Source organism: Elaeis guineensis, chromosome 10 (genome assembly GCF_000442705.2).
Source record: "Elaeis guineensis isolate ETL-2024a chromosome 10, EG11, whole genome shotgun sequence".
NCBI classification, from domain to species: domain Eukaryota; kingdom Viridiplantae; phylum Streptophyta; class Magnoliopsida; order Arecales; family Arecaceae; genus Elaeis; species Elaeis guineensis.
In genome coordinates this window covers 18,615,737-18,635,643 of record NC_026002.2, presented here as the reverse complement: position 1 = coordinate 18,635,643, position 19,907 = coordinate 18,615,737, and the positions used below count along the sequence as shown (strand labels likewise).

The 19,907-nt window shown below is 45.8% G+C and overlaps 1 protein-coding gene across 2 annotated transcripts; it reads right to left on the bottom strand.

Moving 5' to 3' along the window:
* Nucleotides 1-12,548: 12,548 nt before the first annotated feature.
* LOC105036957 (cinnamoyl-CoA reductase 1-like) lies at nucleotides 12,549-18,826 on the bottom strand. Of its 2 annotated transcripts, XM_073244864.1 has the most exons (6): nucleotides 18,679-18,826; nucleotides 16,982-17,155; nucleotides 15,933-16,114; nucleotides 14,456-14,618; nucleotides 13,108-13,297; nucleotides 12,549-13,022 (listed from the first exon to the last, which is right to left on the bottom strand). In XM_073244864.1, the coding sequence occupies exons 1-6, from the start codon at nucleotides 18,800-18,802 to the stop codon at nucleotides 12,812-12,814; spliced, it is 1,044 nt and encodes a 347-aa protein (XP_073100965.1). In that variant the 5' UTR covers nucleotides 18,803-18,826; the 3' UTR covers nucleotides 12,549-12,811. The 2 variants fall into 2 exon arrangements, with proteins under 2 accessions (XP_073100965.1, XP_073100966.1); XM_073244865.1 differs by lacking the exon at nucleotides 15,933-16,114 and having other exon boundaries at nucleotides 16,986-17,155.
* Nucleotides 18,827-19,907: the final 1,081 nt, after the last annotated feature.

The window sequence follows — 19,907 nt, the reverse complement described above, 5'->3', positions numbered from 1 at the left end:
CTGGCTTCCAAAGTCTTGTTTAAGGTGAGATTGACCATACAATGGACGCAATATATAGCCATTGTCAAGGAAAAGTATTCGTCCTACTTCTGTTTTCACACCAAAGTAAGTCAGCATGGAAATTGTTAGTGGATAAAGTTCTAGGAAGCTGTTAAATCCCCAAAAGTTTTCCAAATTCTATGAAGAAGAAGGACTGCCATCTTGGATGAAGGGAGTTGTGGTGGAGGAGAATTGTATTTTTTTTTTCAAATGGTTAGCGACCTTGATGCTGGAAGCTTTTCTTTAATAGGAAAATACAAAGAAGTCGCCTTCAGAACCTGATAGGGACCCATCTTAGCTGGTATGAAATTTTTGCAGTCCCACTGACACCTTTCCTGGGCCAAAATATCTCAACAAGTTGCAGTGAAAGTGCTAAACCCTTGCTACTCGAACTTGGGAACAACATTTGAGTTTGATTTTGGTCGATATCTTTCTTGGAAGATACACCAGACAACAAATGTATGTTTTGTATGTATGTATATATATCTAATTATGATAATATCAAGTTATTTTACATTGTATAATTACTATAGTAATTATTGTTGCACTAATTCAATGGTAATTTAATAGCAATATTATTTTTCATTATAACTATAAAAGTAACATGATAAAATTCTACTCAAATAGAAATTGCAAACAAATTGCTATTTTTCTGGAGGTAAAATTAGCACTTCAATTACAGGTTAATCATCTCTTTTACATTCAATAACCAAATAGTTGTAATTATACTAGCAGGTTTCCATTACAGACAAAACAAATAAACCCCTTTCTGTAACTGCAATTCTATTGCTGCAATTGAATTACATGCAAACAAACAATCCCTTGCCTAGAAATTGGTCTGCGTACAGCTGCATCTTCAATAAGTAACTGCATGGTTTTATATGCACATAAAATGTCTATATGGAAGTAAATCTACACAAGACTACCTAGCACAAAACAAGCACTTACATAAGCTGAGGCAAGTCTTCTACATACCTTAGCTCTTTTTATTGCGGCCAATCCTCCGTCGCCCGATCGCCGGCATCGCGCACCTATAAGAAGAGTCCTCACGGACCAGAAATACCTCCGGTGGGGACCCTCCGACGGTCAAGTCAGAGAGGAGACTAGGCAACAGTTAAAAATCAGGGCTCAGCGGGAGAGAGAGAGAGAGCTCAAGAACTTAAAGGTGCTTTAGAGAGCTTGAGGAAGCTTACTCCAACTACCAAAACTGTTGCCTTACCCCATTTTATAGTAGAACGCGGTATGGTCCACCATTAATGGTGCAGACAATTCGAGAATTGTCAAATCGTCGGGACTGTCAAATCACTGGGATTAATCGTATGTCCTTAGCAGGACAATGCCCCAGGGCGGCCCATACCGCATGTCCTTGACAGGACAACTGCCCATAGCGGTTGTATGGAATTTGGGCGAGCTGGCCGACTATATGTCGGCATCCGACTGTCGGGATGTCGGGTGATGACTCGAGAACACTGTCGGCTGATCTAGTGCCTTGTGGAAGTCGGACGTCGGTTGCCACCCCCGACAGTAAGTCGGTGATACGGGTATCGACCCGCTCGGTCGGTCGGAAACAGTATGGGTCTGTTCGACCGACATACCTTCAGCCGGATATTGTCGGCAGCCATCGTCGGTAGTCATTGTCGGAGCATCATCGGAGTCGTCCGTCGGTCCGGTCGGTAGAGTCGGATGTCGGTCGGACCGGTCTGAGGATAAGTCGGCGTACAGGGATCAGTCGGCATATCCCCAACAGTTACCTCCCACTCCTGAGTCAGATGTCGTGTTAGCCAGCGTTTTCACATGGACGACGGCTTCGGGCGAAAGGAATGATTTTCCATCACGTCATGCTCTGACTCTGACGACCGTACCAACGAACGATCCGGTGTCAAGACGTTCCATTGGGAAGCGAACCACCGTCTCCTTGGGAACACGAACCGCCGCCTCCTTGGGAACACGAACTGCCGTCTCCTGGGAACACGAACCGCCGTCGGTTAATGAATCCCGAGATGCGATTTTTCCGCCACGTGTCAGGGAGCTATTGGGTCGGAACCGTTCATGCGGACGGAGGCGACGTGGCTCGATCTGGGGGTAGATGCATCGAATCGTCGGACCGAGGAAGGGCCCAGGCGCTGCCACGTGTCGGCATCTGAAAAACTTTTGTTCGACGTGCTTTCATCTCGACGTCGAAGAGCCATATATATATGCGGCCACTTACATCCAAAACTTCACTTTTTACTGCAAATCTGTTCCTAATGCTGAGGCCCTATCGAGTTGTCCCCCAGTTCCAGGTAGTTGTTTCCGTGCTCTCCTTTTGAAAGCTCTTCTCGAAGTTTTGCCCATTCTTGTCTCCTTGCATCCTTTCTCCTTTATCTTTTTTTTTTGTTCTCCTTTCTGGGACTAGCGTTATGACTAGAACCTCTCCTCGAGGAAGTCAGTCGAAGAACCCGATCAATGATTCTCGGTCGACCCCGGAGGTGGAGGTTTCTTCACTTTCAAGGGCAAACGTCAAACGGCTTAGGGAGCAATACAGTATCCCAGAGCAGTTCGAGCTCTTCGTCCCTGGGGCTGAGAGTTGGGTTAACAACCCACCTTCGGGCCAGGTGGCGTTTTATGTCGAGGACCTTCAGGCAGGTCTTCACTTTCCGATTTCGGAGTTCGTCCGAAATGTTTTTGGATTACTACGAGCTTTGCCCGACGCAACTGACGCCAAACTCAGTCCGGTTGATAATCAGTTTTGCTTTATTGTGTCGGTTTTTGCCGATCTTTCTCCGTATTTCTCTCTTCCGGACGTTCTTCGTCCTCCGACCCTACCCGAAAGCCCAAGGGTGGTAGTTTTTCAATCTCTGAAAGGGTCTTTCATTCATCACCGGTCTTCCATCGTCGATCCACGGATGGAGAATCAATTTTTCTTTGCTTCCTCTTCGCTACCTTGGGGGTTCCCTTCCCGCTGGGGCGACCCTCGGACTCAGCCGAACGAAAACAGTCGGGTGGAGGCTGGAGACCAAAAGGACTTTCACCGACTGAAGGATGTGTCGGTGCCGAAGCAGAGGGAGCTCATCACCGAGCAAGCTCTGTACGATGTCGGTCTGAGTTCGGTTTTTCGTTTAGGTACAGTTCGATCTGTCGGTCATTTTTTATCTTTTTATCCATCTTCGATCTTGCGCTAATCCTTTGTTAAAATTGCAGGTATGCCATCGAGAGTGAGATTGACAGATGCCGACATTCGGCAGCATGCGGCGAGGAAGAGACCGGTGCCTGGGGGCCGGACCTTCGCGGCCCTCCAAGAGACCCCAAATATCGTCTCCGACCGACATTGCGATGGCGGCAACGCAGCCCGACACCGAACGTGTGTCGGGCTTCAAGCCGGTCATCGTCCTGTCGGCGTCGGTGGTGCACCCGAGGCACCGTCCGAGGAAGGGGCGGCAGAAGGGGTAGCCGAAGGAGTGTCGGCTCCCCCGACTATGGAAGAGGTCCGGGCCGAAGCGTGTGAGCCCGAACGACCTGCGGCGGCTCCCGTCGCGCCCTCGAAAGGGACTCAGTCGAGTTCTAGCTTCCCATCTCTCTCCAACTTCTGGGTCTGGACGACCGAATGAGGAAAAGCTCCGATGGCACCGGCCGACGACACAAGGTCGGCGGACCGCACCGCGTCATCCGACGTTCAGCTTCTTGAAGGAGCGTCGGCCCTGGCCGACCACAATTTGGCTAGGAGGTTGTGTCAGGCAACCATTCTCCCGACCGATCGGGAGCTCTTGAAGAGTCGGCCGGTGACCGACATGCTTTCTTCCTTTTACCTGACTATGATCTAGGTGAGCTCCTCTTCTTCTTCTTTCCTCTTCATTATTGTTTTTATCACTTCATTTTTCTGACGACCAGCTTTCTACTTGTAGCTGATCTACAATATGTCCGAGTTGGAGGCCGGGTACCAGAGGTTCGACGACGTCCGGGCGGCCTGGAAGAATAGGGTCGAGACTGTCGAAGCTGAGAAGGCGACGCTGGTCAACCAGTTGAAGCTGTCGGTCGACCGCAAGGCTAGGCTCGAGGAGGAGATCTCCCGACTCACCAACGGCCTAGCCGCCTCGGAGGCCGAACTTCAGTCGGCCCATGAGCAGGTCCGGTGCAAGACCCGCTCCGTTCACCGACTGCGGCGTGAGCGGGATGGCTGCATCAGGGAGCTCGAAGCCGAGAGCGAGCAACTTCGGTTTAGCCTGGAGAACCTGGCTAAGGTCGAGGAGAACTTATCCTCCGCTCAAGCCGATGCCGACATAGCAAAGGCAGAGGTGGAGTCGGCCAAGGAGGCGCTGAGCCGAGCGGTGGAGGACTTTCGTTGCTCAGACGAGTACCGGGAGGAGCTTCTCGAGAGCGGCTTCACCTCTTATCGGGTGGGGTACGAGGATGCCCGAGATGCGATTCAGAGTCTGCACCCGGAGCTCGACCTGAGCAACGTCGTCCCTCCAGGGTCGGAAGGCCAAGCCGCAGAGGAGGAGGCCGACCCACTGCCGACGAGATGAGTTGCCGAAGGTGAGGCGGCTCCAACTCCTGGTCCCTCTCTGACCCGAGCGGGCACGCCGGTTGCTCCCGAACTTTCTCCGGTGCAAGAAGTCGACTCTGATGAATAGTCAGAGTACCTGCTCTATTATCTTTGTTTTTTTTTGTTTCTGTTTTATCTTTGATATTTGTAATCGAGTTTCGACCCAATTTTGTAAGTCACTTCAACTCAACAAAATCAAAGACTTTTCAAATTTTTTCCTGCGTGTAGTTCAAAGTGTTTGATTTGTCGAGCCATCCCTGAGTGCATAGGTCGTAGCTCCGACACACCTCGTTAGAACGTTCGATAGGATCTAGCGTAGCTGATCAAAGTAGTCAGTAGCGTGCACCCCGCCAAAGGCAGTGCAAGCCCCGATCGCAGGCCGGCATTCCGATCGTTATACAGATAGTGTAGGATCCGATGGTCGAGAGCCACACCGATTGTAGGTCGAGTATCCGCCGCCCGGACCTTGGTCGGGCATGTATGTTAGGCCGAGTGTCAGCCAATCACCGAATGTAGCTCATCGACACGATCATTCCATAGAGTCTGATAGTCGAGTGGTGTCCGACGTATTCGGATAGGATAACGATGGTAAGTCGAATATCCGTTGTCCGGCCCTTGATCGGACGTTTACGTCGGGACATATGATAAATGGTGGCAAGTCGAATATCCTTCGATCGATCGTGATCAAGTCGGTATGTCGCAAGTCGAATACCCATTGCCCAGACCTCAATCGGGCGAGTACATCACGGTGCATGATAAACAGTGGCAAGTCGAATATCCTTCGATCGATCGTGGCCAGTTGGTATGTCGCAAGTGCAACTGCGGTTGTTTTGGCATTTTGCCCTTCTTAGTCGAAGCTAAGCCGGTAACTTAGCCAGCCGCGTTGCTCGAGAGTCAACTGTGGAAGGAGCGTGGCTTCAACTTAGAGAGGTTTCATCACCAGCGCTGGCCTTCCGTTAGTGTAGACAGAACGGTTCTCGTAAGAGTCATGTGTCGTCGGTGATTGAGTTGTTGATTCGACGATCGAGACGTAGATTCAGCGATCAAATCGTAGATTCGACGATCGAGTCGTAGATTCGACGTAGATTCGTAGATTCGACGTGGATTCGTAGATTCGACGTAGATTTGTAGATTCGATGTAGATTCGCAGACTCGGTGATCGAGTCACAGACTCGACGTTCGGTCATAGACTCAACGTAGAGTCGGCGATCGAGTCATAGATTCGGCGTAGAGTCGGCGTAGATTCATAGATTCAGCGATCGAGTCGTAGACTCGGCGTAGAGTCGGCGATCGAGTCGTAGATTCCCAATGAGATGTTGGGCCCAAGTCGGAACGTCGAGGCTCGTACTTCTGGCAAGGGCCGACCCTCGATGGAGAGCCAAACTTTGTAGACTTCGGAGTTTCAAAATTGAATTGTATTTCGAGTAAGGGCATACAGAATTCATTGATAATACAATTTCAGGTTGTCAGCATTCCAAGTCCGGAGAATGACCGTCCCTTCTAGGGTTTCAAGTCGGTAGGTGCTCGGCCTGTAGGTGTCTGCTATCTTGTAGGGTCCTTCCCAGTTTGGGGATAGTTTTTCTTGATCCTGAGGCTTCAAGACTTCCGCCTTCCTTAGAACTAGGTCTCCGGGTCTAAAGACTTTGGCATAACTTTAGCGTTGTAGTATCGGGCCACTCTTTATCGATAGGAAGCCATGCGGAGTTGAGCCTCGCGTCGGAGCTCGGGCAGGAGGTCCAAGTCAGCTCTCCGACATTTGGAGTTGTCCGGTTCACAGTATTGCTCAACTCTAGTCGATGGTAGTCCGATCTCTAGTGGGATCATTGCCTCCGTCCCATAGGCCAAATTGAAAGGAGATTCTTCGGTCGGGACCCGGGGTGTCGTTCGATATGTCCACAGGATCGAGTGCAATTCTTCGACCCAGAGGCCTCTGGCTTCATTCAGTCGAGTCTTCAACCCATGCAGAATGGTCCGATTGGTTACTTCAACTTTTTCGTTAGACTGTGGATGCCCGACCGAGGTCAGCTTGTGTATGATATGAAATCTCATCCAGAACTCTCTGAAATCATTGTTGTCGAACTGTCACCCATTGTCGATGATGATGGTGTGCGGCAGTCCGAACCTAGAGATGATGGACTTCTGGATGAAGTCTTCCATCTTACGCTCGTTGATTTGCGTCAGGGGTTCGGCCTTCACCCACTTGGTGAAGTAGTCGATTGCGACCACTATAAACTTTCTTTGGCCAGATGCCGGAGGGAAAGGGCCGAGTATGTTGATCCCCCATTGGGCGAAGGGCCATGAGGCGACAATGGAAGTCAGTTGGTTGGCGGGCCATTGTTGTAAGTTGGCGTACTTCTGACACGGCTCACACCTCCGAACCAAGTCAGCCACGTCTTTTTTTTGGTGGGCCAGTAGTAACCTCGTCGTAGGACTTTGTAGGCCAAAGATTTGCCTCCCGGGTGACTCCCGCAGATCCCTTCATGTACCTCCCTGAGTGCGTAGTCCACATCCGTCGGTCCCAGGTACCGCAGCAAGGGAAGGGAGAACGACCTTTTATAGAGTCGTCCGTCCATCATTACATATTGAGAGGTCGTCCGTCGGAGTCGCTTGGCTTCCGTGGGATTTTTGGGGCTGGTACCGTCAGTCAGATACTGAACGATCAGATCCATCTAGCTTGGCTCGGTCATCAGTTGTAGCACCTCTCAGTCCTGTCGATGCTCGGTTGCTCGAGACTCTCCATGAGTGTCCGGCCCAAAGTGCCGTAGGCAGATGTTGCAAGCTTGGAGAGTGCGTCGGCCCGAGCATTCTCCGACCTGAGAATGTGGGAGATCTCAAAATACTTGAGGTGCGCAATGAGATCTCTCACCTTCTGAAAATATTTCACCATCTTCGGGTCCCGCGCTTCGAATTTACCTTTGACTTACCCCACAATCAGCTGGGAGTCGGAGAAGACTCTGAGGCTATTGATCCTGAGCTCCTTCACCACTCTCAAGCTAGCGAGAAGCGCTTCATACTCGGCTTGATTATTCAAAGCTTTGAAGTTGAATCAGAGGGCATACTCGGTAACCACTCCCTCTGAGTTGGTGAGCAGGAACCCGGCCCCGCTCCCTTGGGCATTGGAAGCTCCATCTATGTGTAACACCCAGGTTGCCCCGGGGTCATACTCAGAGGTCGCAGCTTCTTTGGAGCTCCTGTCTTTCGACATTTAGTCGGCTGTCGGGCATTCCGCAATAAAGTCGGCCAAGACTTGGACTTTCAAAGCAGGTCGTGGTCGGTACTGGTTGTCGAACTCGCTCAGCTTCACCGTCCATTTCGCCAGTCGTCCTGATGTGTCGGGGCGATGGAAGATTGCCCTCAGGGGCTGGTCGGTGAGGACCATGATGGCGTGCGCTTGGAAATACGGATGGAGTTGCTGTACGGATATGACCAGGGCAAATATCATCTTCTCCGCCCTTGAGTATCGAGTTTCGGCCCCGTAGAGCACCTTGCTGGTATAATATATGGGCTTGTGAGTTCAGCTCTCGTTCTTCCAGACGAGTACCGAACTAACCGCCTCTGGGGTGGTAGCCAAATAAAGGTACAATATTTCTCCAACCTCTGGCTTTACAAGCAGGGGCAGAAAAGTCAGGTATTTCTTCAAATCTTCAAAGGCTTGTCGGTACTCGTTCGGTCAAGAGAAGTCCTTCGTCTGTCTCAAGGTTTTGAAGAACGAAAGGCATCTCTCAGTCGATCGAGAGATGAATCGACTGAGCATGATGATCTTTCTATTGAGCTGCTGCACCTCTTTTTTGGTGTTCAGGTGCCGCATGTCGATGATCGCCTTTATCTTCTCGAGGTTGGCCTCGATTCTGTGTTGAAAAATGAGGAACCCGAGGAACTTCTCCGAAGCTACCTCGAAGGCGCACTTAGTTGGATTTAGCTTCATCCGATGTCGTCGAAGAGTGCGAAAGGTTTCTTCCAAGTCTTGGACATGATCTGAAGCTTGCGCGCTCTTCACCAGCATGTCGTCCACGTACATCTCCATGTTGCACCCAATTTGAGCTTTGAAGACCTTATTAACGAGGCGTTGGTAGGTGGCTCCGGTATTCTTCAGACCGAAGGGCATCACTCTGTAGCGGTAAAGGCCCTTGGCAGTCACGAAGGCCGTGTGCTCTTCGTTCTCGGGCGCCATCCAGATTTGGTTATATCCGACGAAGGCATCCATGAAGCTGAGCAGTCGATGGCCGAACGTCGCATTCACCAGTTGGTCGATCTTCGACAGTGAAAAGCTATCCTTCAAGCAGACCCGATTCAGGTCGGTGTAGTCAATACAGATCCTCCACTTTCCGTTGGCTTTCTTCACCATGACGATATTTGTGAGCCAGTCGGGATATGTGATTTCTCTGATGAAGTCTGCCTCGAGTAGCTTGTCCACTTTCTCGTCGATGGCCTTCTGTCTTTCAGAGGTGAAAGACCGTTTCTTCTGTCTCACCGGCTTCGCATCAGGGGCGATGTTGAGTCGGTGAGTCATTATTTTCGGAGGTATGCCGGACATATCCGCTGCCGACCAAGCGAATATGTCGGCGTTAGCTTTCAACAGCTACATCAGCTACCGTCGCTCTGGGTCAGACAACTGCGACCCGACCCAGGCGACCTGTTCAGGATTCTCTATCATCGGGATGGAAATCAGCTGCTCAGCCGGTTCACCTCGCTCCTCCTCTTTCCGTGGGTCCAGCTTGTCGACCGACATGGAGTCCTTCGATTCATTGCTTTGAGTAGAGATTTGAAAGCATTGTCGAGCGAGTTGTTGATCCCCGCATATTTTTTCGGCTCCATTTTTAGTCAGAAATCGGACCAGCAAGTGGTATGTCGAGACTATCGCTCTGAGGGTGTTTAGCCTGGATCTTTCAAGTATGGCGTTGTAGGCCGAAGATACTTGGACAACTGCGAAGGTCATGTAGACGGTGCTTTGTTGCGGTTCGGCCCCAGCTATCACGGGAAGAATAATTTCTCCTTCCACTGCGATAGCCTCTCCGACGAAACCCACTAGGGGCGTAGAGACTTTTCTGAGTCGGTTGGTCGACAATCGTATTCGAGAGAAGGCCGAGTAAAACAAAATATTAGTCGAGCTTTCATTATTAACAAGAATCTTTTTTACATCATAGTTCGCTATTGTCGCCGAGACAACAATAGTATCATCATGGGGAGTTTGGATTCCCCAAGCATCCTCATCTGTGAAGATGATTCATCATCCTGGCGCGGCCTCTTCACCGACTCCCTTTCAGCAGTCGTTCCTCGATCCAGTCGTCTGGAGATCATGTTGATGACTCCAGCGGTAAGCTGATTATTCGCTGCCTCTTCAGTCGGTTGGGGTTGTCGGTCGGGAAGGGGCCGAGCCGGCGGATCCCTTCGGTACTTTTCGAGATATCCTCATCGTATGAGGGTCTCTATTTTATCCTTGAGTTGGATGCATTGCTCGGTGTTGTGACCGTGGCCCCGGTGAAATCGGCAGTATTTTCTCTGATCGAGGCCCTTTGCCTTCAGAGGCGGGGGCCGTCGCAAGTATTCCGCTCCTTCGATCTCCATCAGGATCTGCACACGAGGAGCGGAGAGAGGAGTGTAGGAGTCATACCTGTGATGCGTCGGTCTCGGACTCCGGCGTCGGGACGATCTCGGGCTCTGTCATCGAGGCGAGATCCGTTTATCGGTCGGGGGCCCGCTGGGTTCAGCAGTAGCCCGATTTTTCTTTCGCTTCTCCTTCTAGCCCGTGCCCTCGGTCAGACGCCGATCGGAAGCTTCTTCATCCGCGTGCATGTATTTGTACGCGCACTCCAGTAGTTCAGCATACGTCCGGGGGAGGATCTTGTCCAAGGAATATGTGAACCGGGACCCCCTTAGCCCCCTCTTCATGGTCGAGATAGCCATGTCTTCATTGAGGTCCTGGATCTCAAATGTGGCCGCATTGAATCGGGCCACAAAGTGTCAGAGCGTCTCATTTTTCTCCTGTTTGAGGGAGAAAAGACTGTCCGAGGTTTGTGATGGTTTTCGGCTAGTGCTGAAGTGGGCCACGAAAGAATGCTCGAGCTGTCCGAAGGAGTGGATACTCCCCGAGCGGAGGTCGGAGTACCAGGCCCTGGCAGCTTTACGGAGCATGGCAGGGAAGTCGATGTAGAGGAGGGCATCGGTTGCCCCTTGAATTATCATGAGAGCCTTGTAGCTCTCTAGATGGTCAACTGGATCGGTGGAGCTGTCGTAAGGCTCCACACGAGGCATCTTGAACCGACTAGGGATCGGTTTGTCGAGGATAAATCAGGAGAGAGGTTGGGTGGTCCGAAAGTCGACATCGTTCGAAGACTTCTGACCATCCACCTGGAGTTGGGCAAGTCGACAGTCGATTTTTTTAAACTTACGTTCGTAGTCATCCAACCGTCGGTGTTGTGAAACCCCAGGGGTCGAACTTCCAGACGAATTTGAAAGTGAGGCGGATGGTGTCCGCGGCCGCTTCTCCTTCCTCGCCCGCTCCAGCTGGGAAGAAGAAGGATGTCGAGATCGGTGGGTGTCGCGCCGTGGCCGCCTCGCTCCTTCTCGGTGGGAGTGCTGAGACGGCTGCTCTTGAGGAGGAGACGAAAGTTGATGCGGGCATCGGCGGCTGCTTATGGACGGCATAGGGTGCGTCGTCGGTTGTTCCGCCGGTGGTTGCGGCAACTGAGTCGGTTGTTGTTGGAGGTTTTTGACCGCATCCATCAGAACGGTCATTTACCGCACGATTATCGCGATCTGTGTCTCTATGGTCAGCACCGGATGCGGAGAGCTGGGTTCCGCCATGGAGGGCAAAGGAGGGGCCTCTTTTCGGTGGGAAGAGTGCCTTGCCGATCCGGTAGCTCTCGATCACTGAGCTCTGGTTTTCGTCATCTCGAGAGGTTTTTCAAGCCCTATGGAGCTCGCTGGCTTACCTCTGTCGAAAGCCCCTCTACCTAGTGCACCAAATCTGTTGCGACCAATCCTCCTGTCACCCGATCGCCGGCATCGCGCACCTGCAAGAAGAGTCCTCACGGACCGGAGATGCCTTCGGCGGGGACCCTCCGACGGTCAAGTCAGAGAGGAGACTAGGCAACAATGAAAAATCAGGAGCTCAGCGGGAGAGAGAGAGGGAGAGAGCTCAAGAGCTTAAAGGCGCTTCAGAGAGCTTGAGGAAGCTTGCTTCAAACTTACCAAGACTGTTGCCTTACCCCATTTTATAGTAGAACGCGGTATGGTCCCGCCATTAATGGTGCAGACAACTGGAGAGTTGTCAAATCACCGGGGGTTGTCAAATCACTGGGACTAATCCATGTCCTTGGCAGGACAATGCCCCAGGACGGCCATACCGCACGTCCTTGACAGGACAACTGCCCATAGCGTTTGTACGGCGTTTGGGTGGGCTGGCCGACTATATGTCGGCATCCGATTGCCGGGACATCGAGTGATGACTCGAGAACACCATCGGCTGATCTGGTGCCTTGTGGAAGTCGGACGTCGGCTGCCACCTCCGACAGTGAGTCGGTGATACGGGTTCGACCGTTCGACCGATCGAAAACAGTATGGATCTGTTCGGCCGACATACTTTCGGTCGGATATTGTCGGCAGCCATCGTCGGTAGTCATTGTCAGAGTCGTCGTCGGAGTCGTCCGTCGGTTCGGTCGGTAGAGTCGGACATCGATCGGATCGGTCCGAGGATAAGTCGGCGTACAGAGGTCAGTCGACATATCCCAACACTTTCCAATTTCACCAACATTTATTTGATTCTTTCAGTCTCATTTGATTCATTTGGTCTCAGAGATCTTGAACCTCCCCACCATCATTGCTGCAGGAGTTAGCGGTGGCAGTTGAAGGGAAAATAACAAAGCAGAAGCAGGGAAGTATTGACCATTTGCACTCTAAACCTAGCAACTAACTTTTAATTTAGTTATATTTGCCCAAGAATTTCATTGGCAGATTTCACCCAAACAAGGCAAAGAAATGCCATCCATTACCAATCAGCCAATCTCAAATCAAGTTCTCAATTGCACCCTTAGTAACATGTGGAGATAATAGGATCTCCAACTTTAGTCCAAGAGCAAGCTAGAAGTAAATGACTTGTTTCTTTTACAACTAAGAACAAGAGCATCTGCATCCAAGAGACCAGGTGCGATGATGAATGCTTGTTTCACTTGTCTCCACATACAAGAAGAAAGGGAGTATATTTTATTGATAGGTTACATCTTAAGAAGTTGCCAAGTTTAGCGATAAGCCTTATTCCACGGATACCTGAGTTCCAGTCTTGGCTGTCAAATTGAAGAGAGGAGGAAAATGAAAAGTACGGCCCTCTAGTTCATCCAAAAGACCTGCCTCTCTATAGCATTCAACAGCATCATTGAGAGTTTCTTCTAGAGGCCTGCATTTCCAACCCAACTTCTTTAGTTTCTCTGAGGTCAGTGGAGGATTTGGTGGCACCTCAATTATACTGCAATTCAAAAGAAAATAAAGTTAAAATTGAAGTAGAAATATCAATGGTACTCCGCAAATAAAAAGTAGGGAATAGAACGAACTTCTTTGGGTATCCATAGTTAGGATACATGCCCTTTAGCAAGTCTACCAAATCTCGAATGGTAATTGGATAAGGTGCACAAAGGTATCTTCCAGATGCTTCTGGCCTCTCATATGCTAGAAGCAATGCATCAGCAACATCTCGAACATCGACAATGTTCCAGAGGGAGTTATTCATGGGTTCTGGACCCCCTGTTATAAAAACACACAAAAAACGCTGAAGCTGGAAAACTCAAACCCAAGCATCATTTTCTCAGGCAGGGGTCGAAACATAGGAGGTTTGCAATAATTACATACAATGAAAGGAAATTCTTCAGCCTACATGGTGTCAGACTCTCTTAAGATATCAGTACAACCATAGCTCAGTTATTACTCCAAACAGGCTTACTACATGAAACAAAGATTTTTGCAACTTGCCAAGTATACAGAAGGTCAATGAACAAAGTCGACTTCTACAATAATACCAATAAGACAATGTGAAACAAGAATTTGAAGAGAAGACCTCTCAATGAACCGGAGAAGAAGAAGACAAAGTTAATTTACATGTTCTCAATTGACTTGAACAACTATCGACCAAACAATAAAAGGGAAATCAGTGGCAAAGAGACATCGGACATAAGAATATATTGAGATTTGAGAGCATAAAGAAAGCTACTTGCAGGAATCACAATTGTAAGAATTGGTGGTGGTGAGACCGCCTACGTTCATGGTGGATTGGCCATTGACAATTTCTCATTCGAGGAGAAAGTCTCTTTTTCCTCGTGATTCGTGGATGCCATGTTGTTAATGAAATGAGAAACATTTAGGAACACATGGAAAAAACTGAAGAGAATATGTTTGAACCTAACTAATAAATTTCAAGTATCAACTGTCCTCTGCTTGTTAGTGCCTACAAAGAGTTGTTTTTTCCCTTTTTTTTTTTTTTTATTTTCAGATTCATGAGGATATTGAAACAAAGCTAGAGTTCCTATAGGTACTGTGGGTCATTGCACCCAGATATGTCTTCTGCTCAAGCTTGAAGGGAATAAGAAAAGGATCAGAAGAGCTAAGCAAATTGAGAACTAACTTGTAAGAAAACAATTTGAGAATGCTCATTTTTTTAAAGTAGATATGTCCTTCGAATTCACTATGGTGGAAAATATGACCTGTTGCAATGAAGTAGGATAAAGCTTGAACCATGCATTCAGCTATGGGGCCAGAGAGCTAGCACAAAATAGATTCAGTAAGAAGCTTAATTATTAATAGAGTTATCCTCAAAATTTAATGCTACAATCTAGCCAGATTGCACTTATATTTAAAATGGTTTATATATGTCGCTAAAGAAAGAAAGAACTGTGGGTAAAGGAGGACCTTTTATAGCATAGATTAGAAACAAGCTGCTGGTGCTCGCTGTAGGTTGCAGCAATGGTCCTACAACCACCGACGGGCAAACAGTTACAAGATCAAGCCCATTTTTCTCTGCATACTTCCAGGCTGCACGTTCGGCCATTGTCTTCGAAAGGAAATACCAGTTCTACAATGGCAAATAAGGATTAAATTAGATAGTTAGATTAAATTAAATTATATAAGGAAAAGGTCAAATGGATGCCTTAGAAGGTTGTGAAGTGTATTTGGTGATGGTTCTGCAGTTTGGCAATGTACTCAAAACTATGCATGACCATCCCCTCTTAAAAGAGGTGGATTTACCACCTTGTTTCATATAATAATCTTTGGAAGAAACAAAAGGAGTTTACAGGGCATATATAGGCCAAATTAAAAAAAAATGTTCAGTTTGACCCTTGGAGCAACAGTATCTACAAAAGCTCTTCACTTGAACCTGATTTCTGCACAAACCAAAGAACCTACAACACAAAAGCTACAGCCGTAATCGTAAAGGAACACCAACAGATTAATTAGAGGTTGACCTAAGTTAGCCTAAATGGGAATTTTGAAAACTATATTAATAGAGTTGCACAACTGGTAAATATGTTTGTTGGGAGACATAAGGGCATATAAAAAATCCAACAAAAAAACATTGATGAATGGAGGAGGTACTGTTGCTTAATTTTATTATCTTAAACATCTGAAAGACATTTATCCAGCCATAGTTACTAAAAATCATGTGACCACTTGGTAGACCATAAGGGAGTTTGTCAAGCACTAGGTTCATATCTTCTTGCAATAATTCTTATACATGAGCTAGAAAATTATATTGGAGACTTTTTCTTCTTTACTACAAGAATCGTGATGCTGATTGACCACATTGATCAAGACATAGATTTTAAGAAAGACTAGCTGGGTGGTTCAATAAAAGTGATTAACGAATTTGGGCCATGAAACTTGTTGTGGTCTTTCTTCTTTTAGAGGATGCACTGCTAAAAGAGTCTCTCCAACTGGACCCTCAGCCTAAGGGCTGACGCACATTGTGCAGGCTAGTGGTGTAGCATATGTGTGGGCCATGTCTTGTTTTAGGGCTTTCAAGAGTTGGCAAGATTTAGAGCATTGCATCAGGGATTTTTCTTCTTTGTACTCTTCCATCACTAATAATGAGCTTTTTCTGATCGTCTCTGCTCATGGATGTAGGCCACGTAAATGGTTGCCATTTTGTCTTCCAATTATTTATTAACCCTAGATCTAGCTTCTTAGCATAACACAATTTGTGAAGCATATTGGCGATCATCATGCTAATTTGTGATCCAGTAAGAATTGCTGGTTACAGATTTTCCATACAAGTTGAATCAAAGTATTCAATTGTGTGCCTGGTTCTATTAAAGAAAAAGATAAAAATACTTTGTTTCATTTCACAATAAGATATATAAACAAAAGCTCCAAAGATTACAAGAGTCACCTCAATCATCCTGCAAAATTCTTCTGACGACCAACACTCCTCATCTTGTAGCTTATCATGTGGCCAACGTGGATTCAATAGAACAGCAGCAATTGATGACACCACAATTACCCGTTTGATTTTCTTTTCCGAACACGCTTGAAGTACATTTAGAGTACCATTAACAGCAGGAGTGATCACCTCTAACTGTAAGGTGATATATGAAGATAAAAAAGATTTAAAGAATAAAATATACTAATTTTGATTACATACTCTTACAAATACATAGCCCATATCTTTCAATTTTAAGTTGCATGTAAGCTAATTTGATCTCTTAATCCCTTTTACTTTGTAATTTCATTGTCTTAATGAAGTTCACTGGGCTCTTGGCCCAATCTTTCTCTCTCCCTCTCTCTCAGAGAAAAGATGCAAGGAAATAATATAATAATTTGGGAACCTAAGAGTCACCCTTTTAAAAAAGGTTTATTTAACAGCTGGTCCTTCCATAGACCAGAATCTAACTTTTAGTCCCTGAACTGGGACTTTATAACACCTGCCCCAAGTTTCGAAGTTTCCTTAATTTCTGGTCTGTAGCGGCTATGCACACTCATTCTTCAATACGTACACAATTACAAATAACTTTGTATGCACGAATATAAATATGTGCAGGGACAATATAACTGCGTGCAAGGAGAACATAATTGTGCAGAAGAACTAAAAATAAGCGGGTGCAGAACTAAAAATTAAATGATAATATTTAAGGGACAGCATGCTCAACTTCGATCAACGAATAGATTGGGTGTCAAGTTTCCCAAGGAAAAATGGTGTGTACAATTCTTAGCCATCAAAACTCTATATGTCCTTCCCTCCATTGTATTCCTATATGAAACAAATGACTCAGTATTTCCTAATATTATACATGAATATCAGCCCTGACAATTTCAAACCGTGAGCATTGCAGTATCAAATAATCATATCAATGTCCTATGATTTATACAGATGCGTAAGCATATTAGAAGTATCTTTATAAGAAAATTTTGATCTCTTATATATCTAAGCATGTAAAAGACTTGCCTCTGGATCAAGAACTTTGGTTGCAGGGACAGGACTAGCCACATGGAAGACTCCTTCACATCCTGCAAAGGCTGCTTTTAAAGTGTCATAGTCAAGCAAGTCCGCCTTGAAGAGTTGAAGGTTTTCAGAGGCCTTCTCCAATTTCCTCAAGTGAGCATTCTTTTCTTCACCTGGAACAAATGTTTAGAAAATTTAATTTACATTAGGGGCCTGGACCTCATGATGATTGTTCTCCTCCCTTGGACCATCTCCTCATCCACTAGCAACTTGGACAACATCACAGCTTAGACTTGTATCTTCACAAAAGGTTCGCTATCTTGGTACAAGACTTATACAGCTGTCATCCTATTACAGTGTCGGTATGCGATACAATATGAGATGATGAGGCATATTCAGTATCCGCATGGTATGAGATTACATATTATTTCGATATTCGTATAGTACAATATGTTCGGTATGGTATAGTATTGATCAATATGGCAAATCTTATCTTCACTAGCATTTATATGTTAATAACTAAAAGTATTTTTTGGCTTTTATATTCTTGGAAAAAGAAGACCACTTTTATTAAGGAGATGAAAGTAAGTACAGAAAGACTGAAAGTAGAAAAGAAATGAAAGAGAAAGAGGAGAAAATAACTAAACAACAAGCCAGTGTAAGAACGAGAACACTCCGACATTGGAATCAAGCATCTTGAGGAAGGCCACCCCGGTCCGATCAACAACAAGCATGAATCTTATTGACAAAGGACCTAGCTAGAGGATACCACAATTGTGTGTCATCCTAACCTCTTGTTCTTTTCAGTTGGGGCTAGTAGGTCGGGCAAGGCAGGAAGACTAAGGTATCTTCTGAAATTATCCCAAATAAAATTGGAGAACAGACAACAAAAGAAAAGGTGATTCGCAGTCCCCTAGCCTTGAAGAAAGGATAGCTTATTATTCAAGAATACAAATACTTAGCCACTTTTTTTGCTAACTGAAGTAGAATCTTGTTGACTAGAAACAAACATTCTATTCTCTTTCTGAGAACAACAAACCCTCTATTATCCCTTCAACCATCTTAGTTTACTGGCTATCAAGTTCTTGGTTTTGTTCATTTAGAACAATCAAATTTCCCTGCTTTGTTTTAATCTGTTGCATAAAATATTTTTAAGTGTTTGCATCTGCGATGCAACAGCGCAGGATATGAATTTTATTGGTTTCTATGGGCATCTGCAGCACCTAAGAAAACAAAAAAGGGGGGGAAACTTGGATTGTTCTGTTCATCATGTTTTTACTGATGTTCTTTTGATATTTGAAGGCTCCTTTGCACCCTTTATTTCAAGAGAAAAAAATGAAGGTTACATTTGGAGCAATGGATACGTGGTATGCTAACTTGTTGCCGAAACCTTACAGAAATCCAAGTTCAAACATGCAAAACCAAACTCACAAAACACTACATACTTGAGTCAATTATTAATTCCATATTTGTCCAGATTAGAGTGACTGATAAAACCTCATTGATAAAAATAAAACTCACCTCTACACAAAATGATTTAATTCTTACACACGCACACATACAGAAAAAGAAAGGAAAAAAAGAAAAGAAAAAATGAATAATGGGGTATATCAACCTAAAAACAGTTAAACAAGGAAAGAGCAATACAAAAAACTCAGACAGCAGTAGTGCGTAGTAGTAGAAGGAAGAACAGTACTTAAATCTCTGACTGTTCCATGGACCTTGTAACCATTGGAGAGGAGGAGCTTCACCAGCCATGAGGCCACGTAACCTCCGGCCCCAGTAACACACACCCTCCCTTTCTGTCCTGCAACCTCCATTTCTCCCCTTCTCTCTCTCTTCCCCCCCCCCCCCCCCCCCCCCCGGGTCTTTATTTTTGCTGACTTATTTTGATCTCCCAAGAGATGCCAAATGCGGCCGGCTATTGAGTGGAGCGACATGGACGCTGCAATGACAGGTCATTTGTTTTTTTTTTCAGTTTTCTTCGGTAAGGAATTGACGTCATTTGGTTAGCGGCATACCGAAACGCATCCAAAAAATAAAATATTTTTAAATTATGCTAACCTCAAGAAAATCCATAAAAAGTCTTCAATATATTTCCCACGTAGAGTGTGACCCAACCAGCTGTAATGTTTGACCCTCTAAATATGTCTGACTGTGAGTCCAGCACATCAGAAAAAAAGATGGATATGTGCTACAGAAGAGAATGGTGATAAACTGCATGAAAAAATTGATCAACCAATTTATCCATGTCCACCAACTTTCCAAGCACTCGTTTTCATAATTCTATAGGCTTTTGGATGTAATTCATAATTCTATAGGTTATTTGTATGTGTAGTTTACTTCCATGAATTATTTCTAAATGAAAAAAAAGCCTTTCTCCACCAAACCAAAAAAAAAAAAAATGAAAATGAAGTTTCCAATACATGAAAAGAACCTATGTTATAGTAGCATATTGTGCTGAAACATTTTAGAAGTATAGTTATATAGAGTTTGGATGACCCTTCGGCCTTGTTTGGATGGGATATTAAGGGGGTTTATTTGCTAAACTTCCATTTTCTCTATCCGAATACTTTATATCTTACAGTCCTATCAAATCACCTTATTCAGGATAAGACCATAAAATAGGTGCATCAGCACGTCTCTAAACCGGGTTTAGCTGATTCAAGCCTTCCCTTTATCCCTGCTACTGCTAAGGAGAAATGACTGCTTATCCTCCAATATAATCATTATGAATAATAAATAGTATTAATAATATTATCATGATGAATAATAAATAGTATTAATAATATATAATATAAAATATGTTATCACTATTATATATGATATAGTGTAATATGATGATATAACATCATATGTTTTATATAATATTATATATTGTATCATTTGACATCCGGCGATTATGTATTATTCTAAAGAAATTAA

Excerpts from the sequence above, each read along its gene's own strand:
- LOC105036957 (XM_073244864.1), bottom strand. The coding sequence starts at position 18,802 with ATGGAGGTTGCAGGACAGAAAGGGAGGGTGTGTGTTACTGGGGCCGGA. Across the intron at positions 17,156-18,678 it reads TGGAACAGTCAGAGATTTAA|GTGAAGAAAAGAATGCTCAC; the intron begins GTACTGTTCTTC and ends CATTTGTTCCAG. Across the intron at positions 14,619-15,932 it reads AATTTTGCAGGATGATTGAG|AACTGGTATTTCCTTTCGAA; the intron begins GTGACTCTTGTA and ends TTGCCATTGTAG.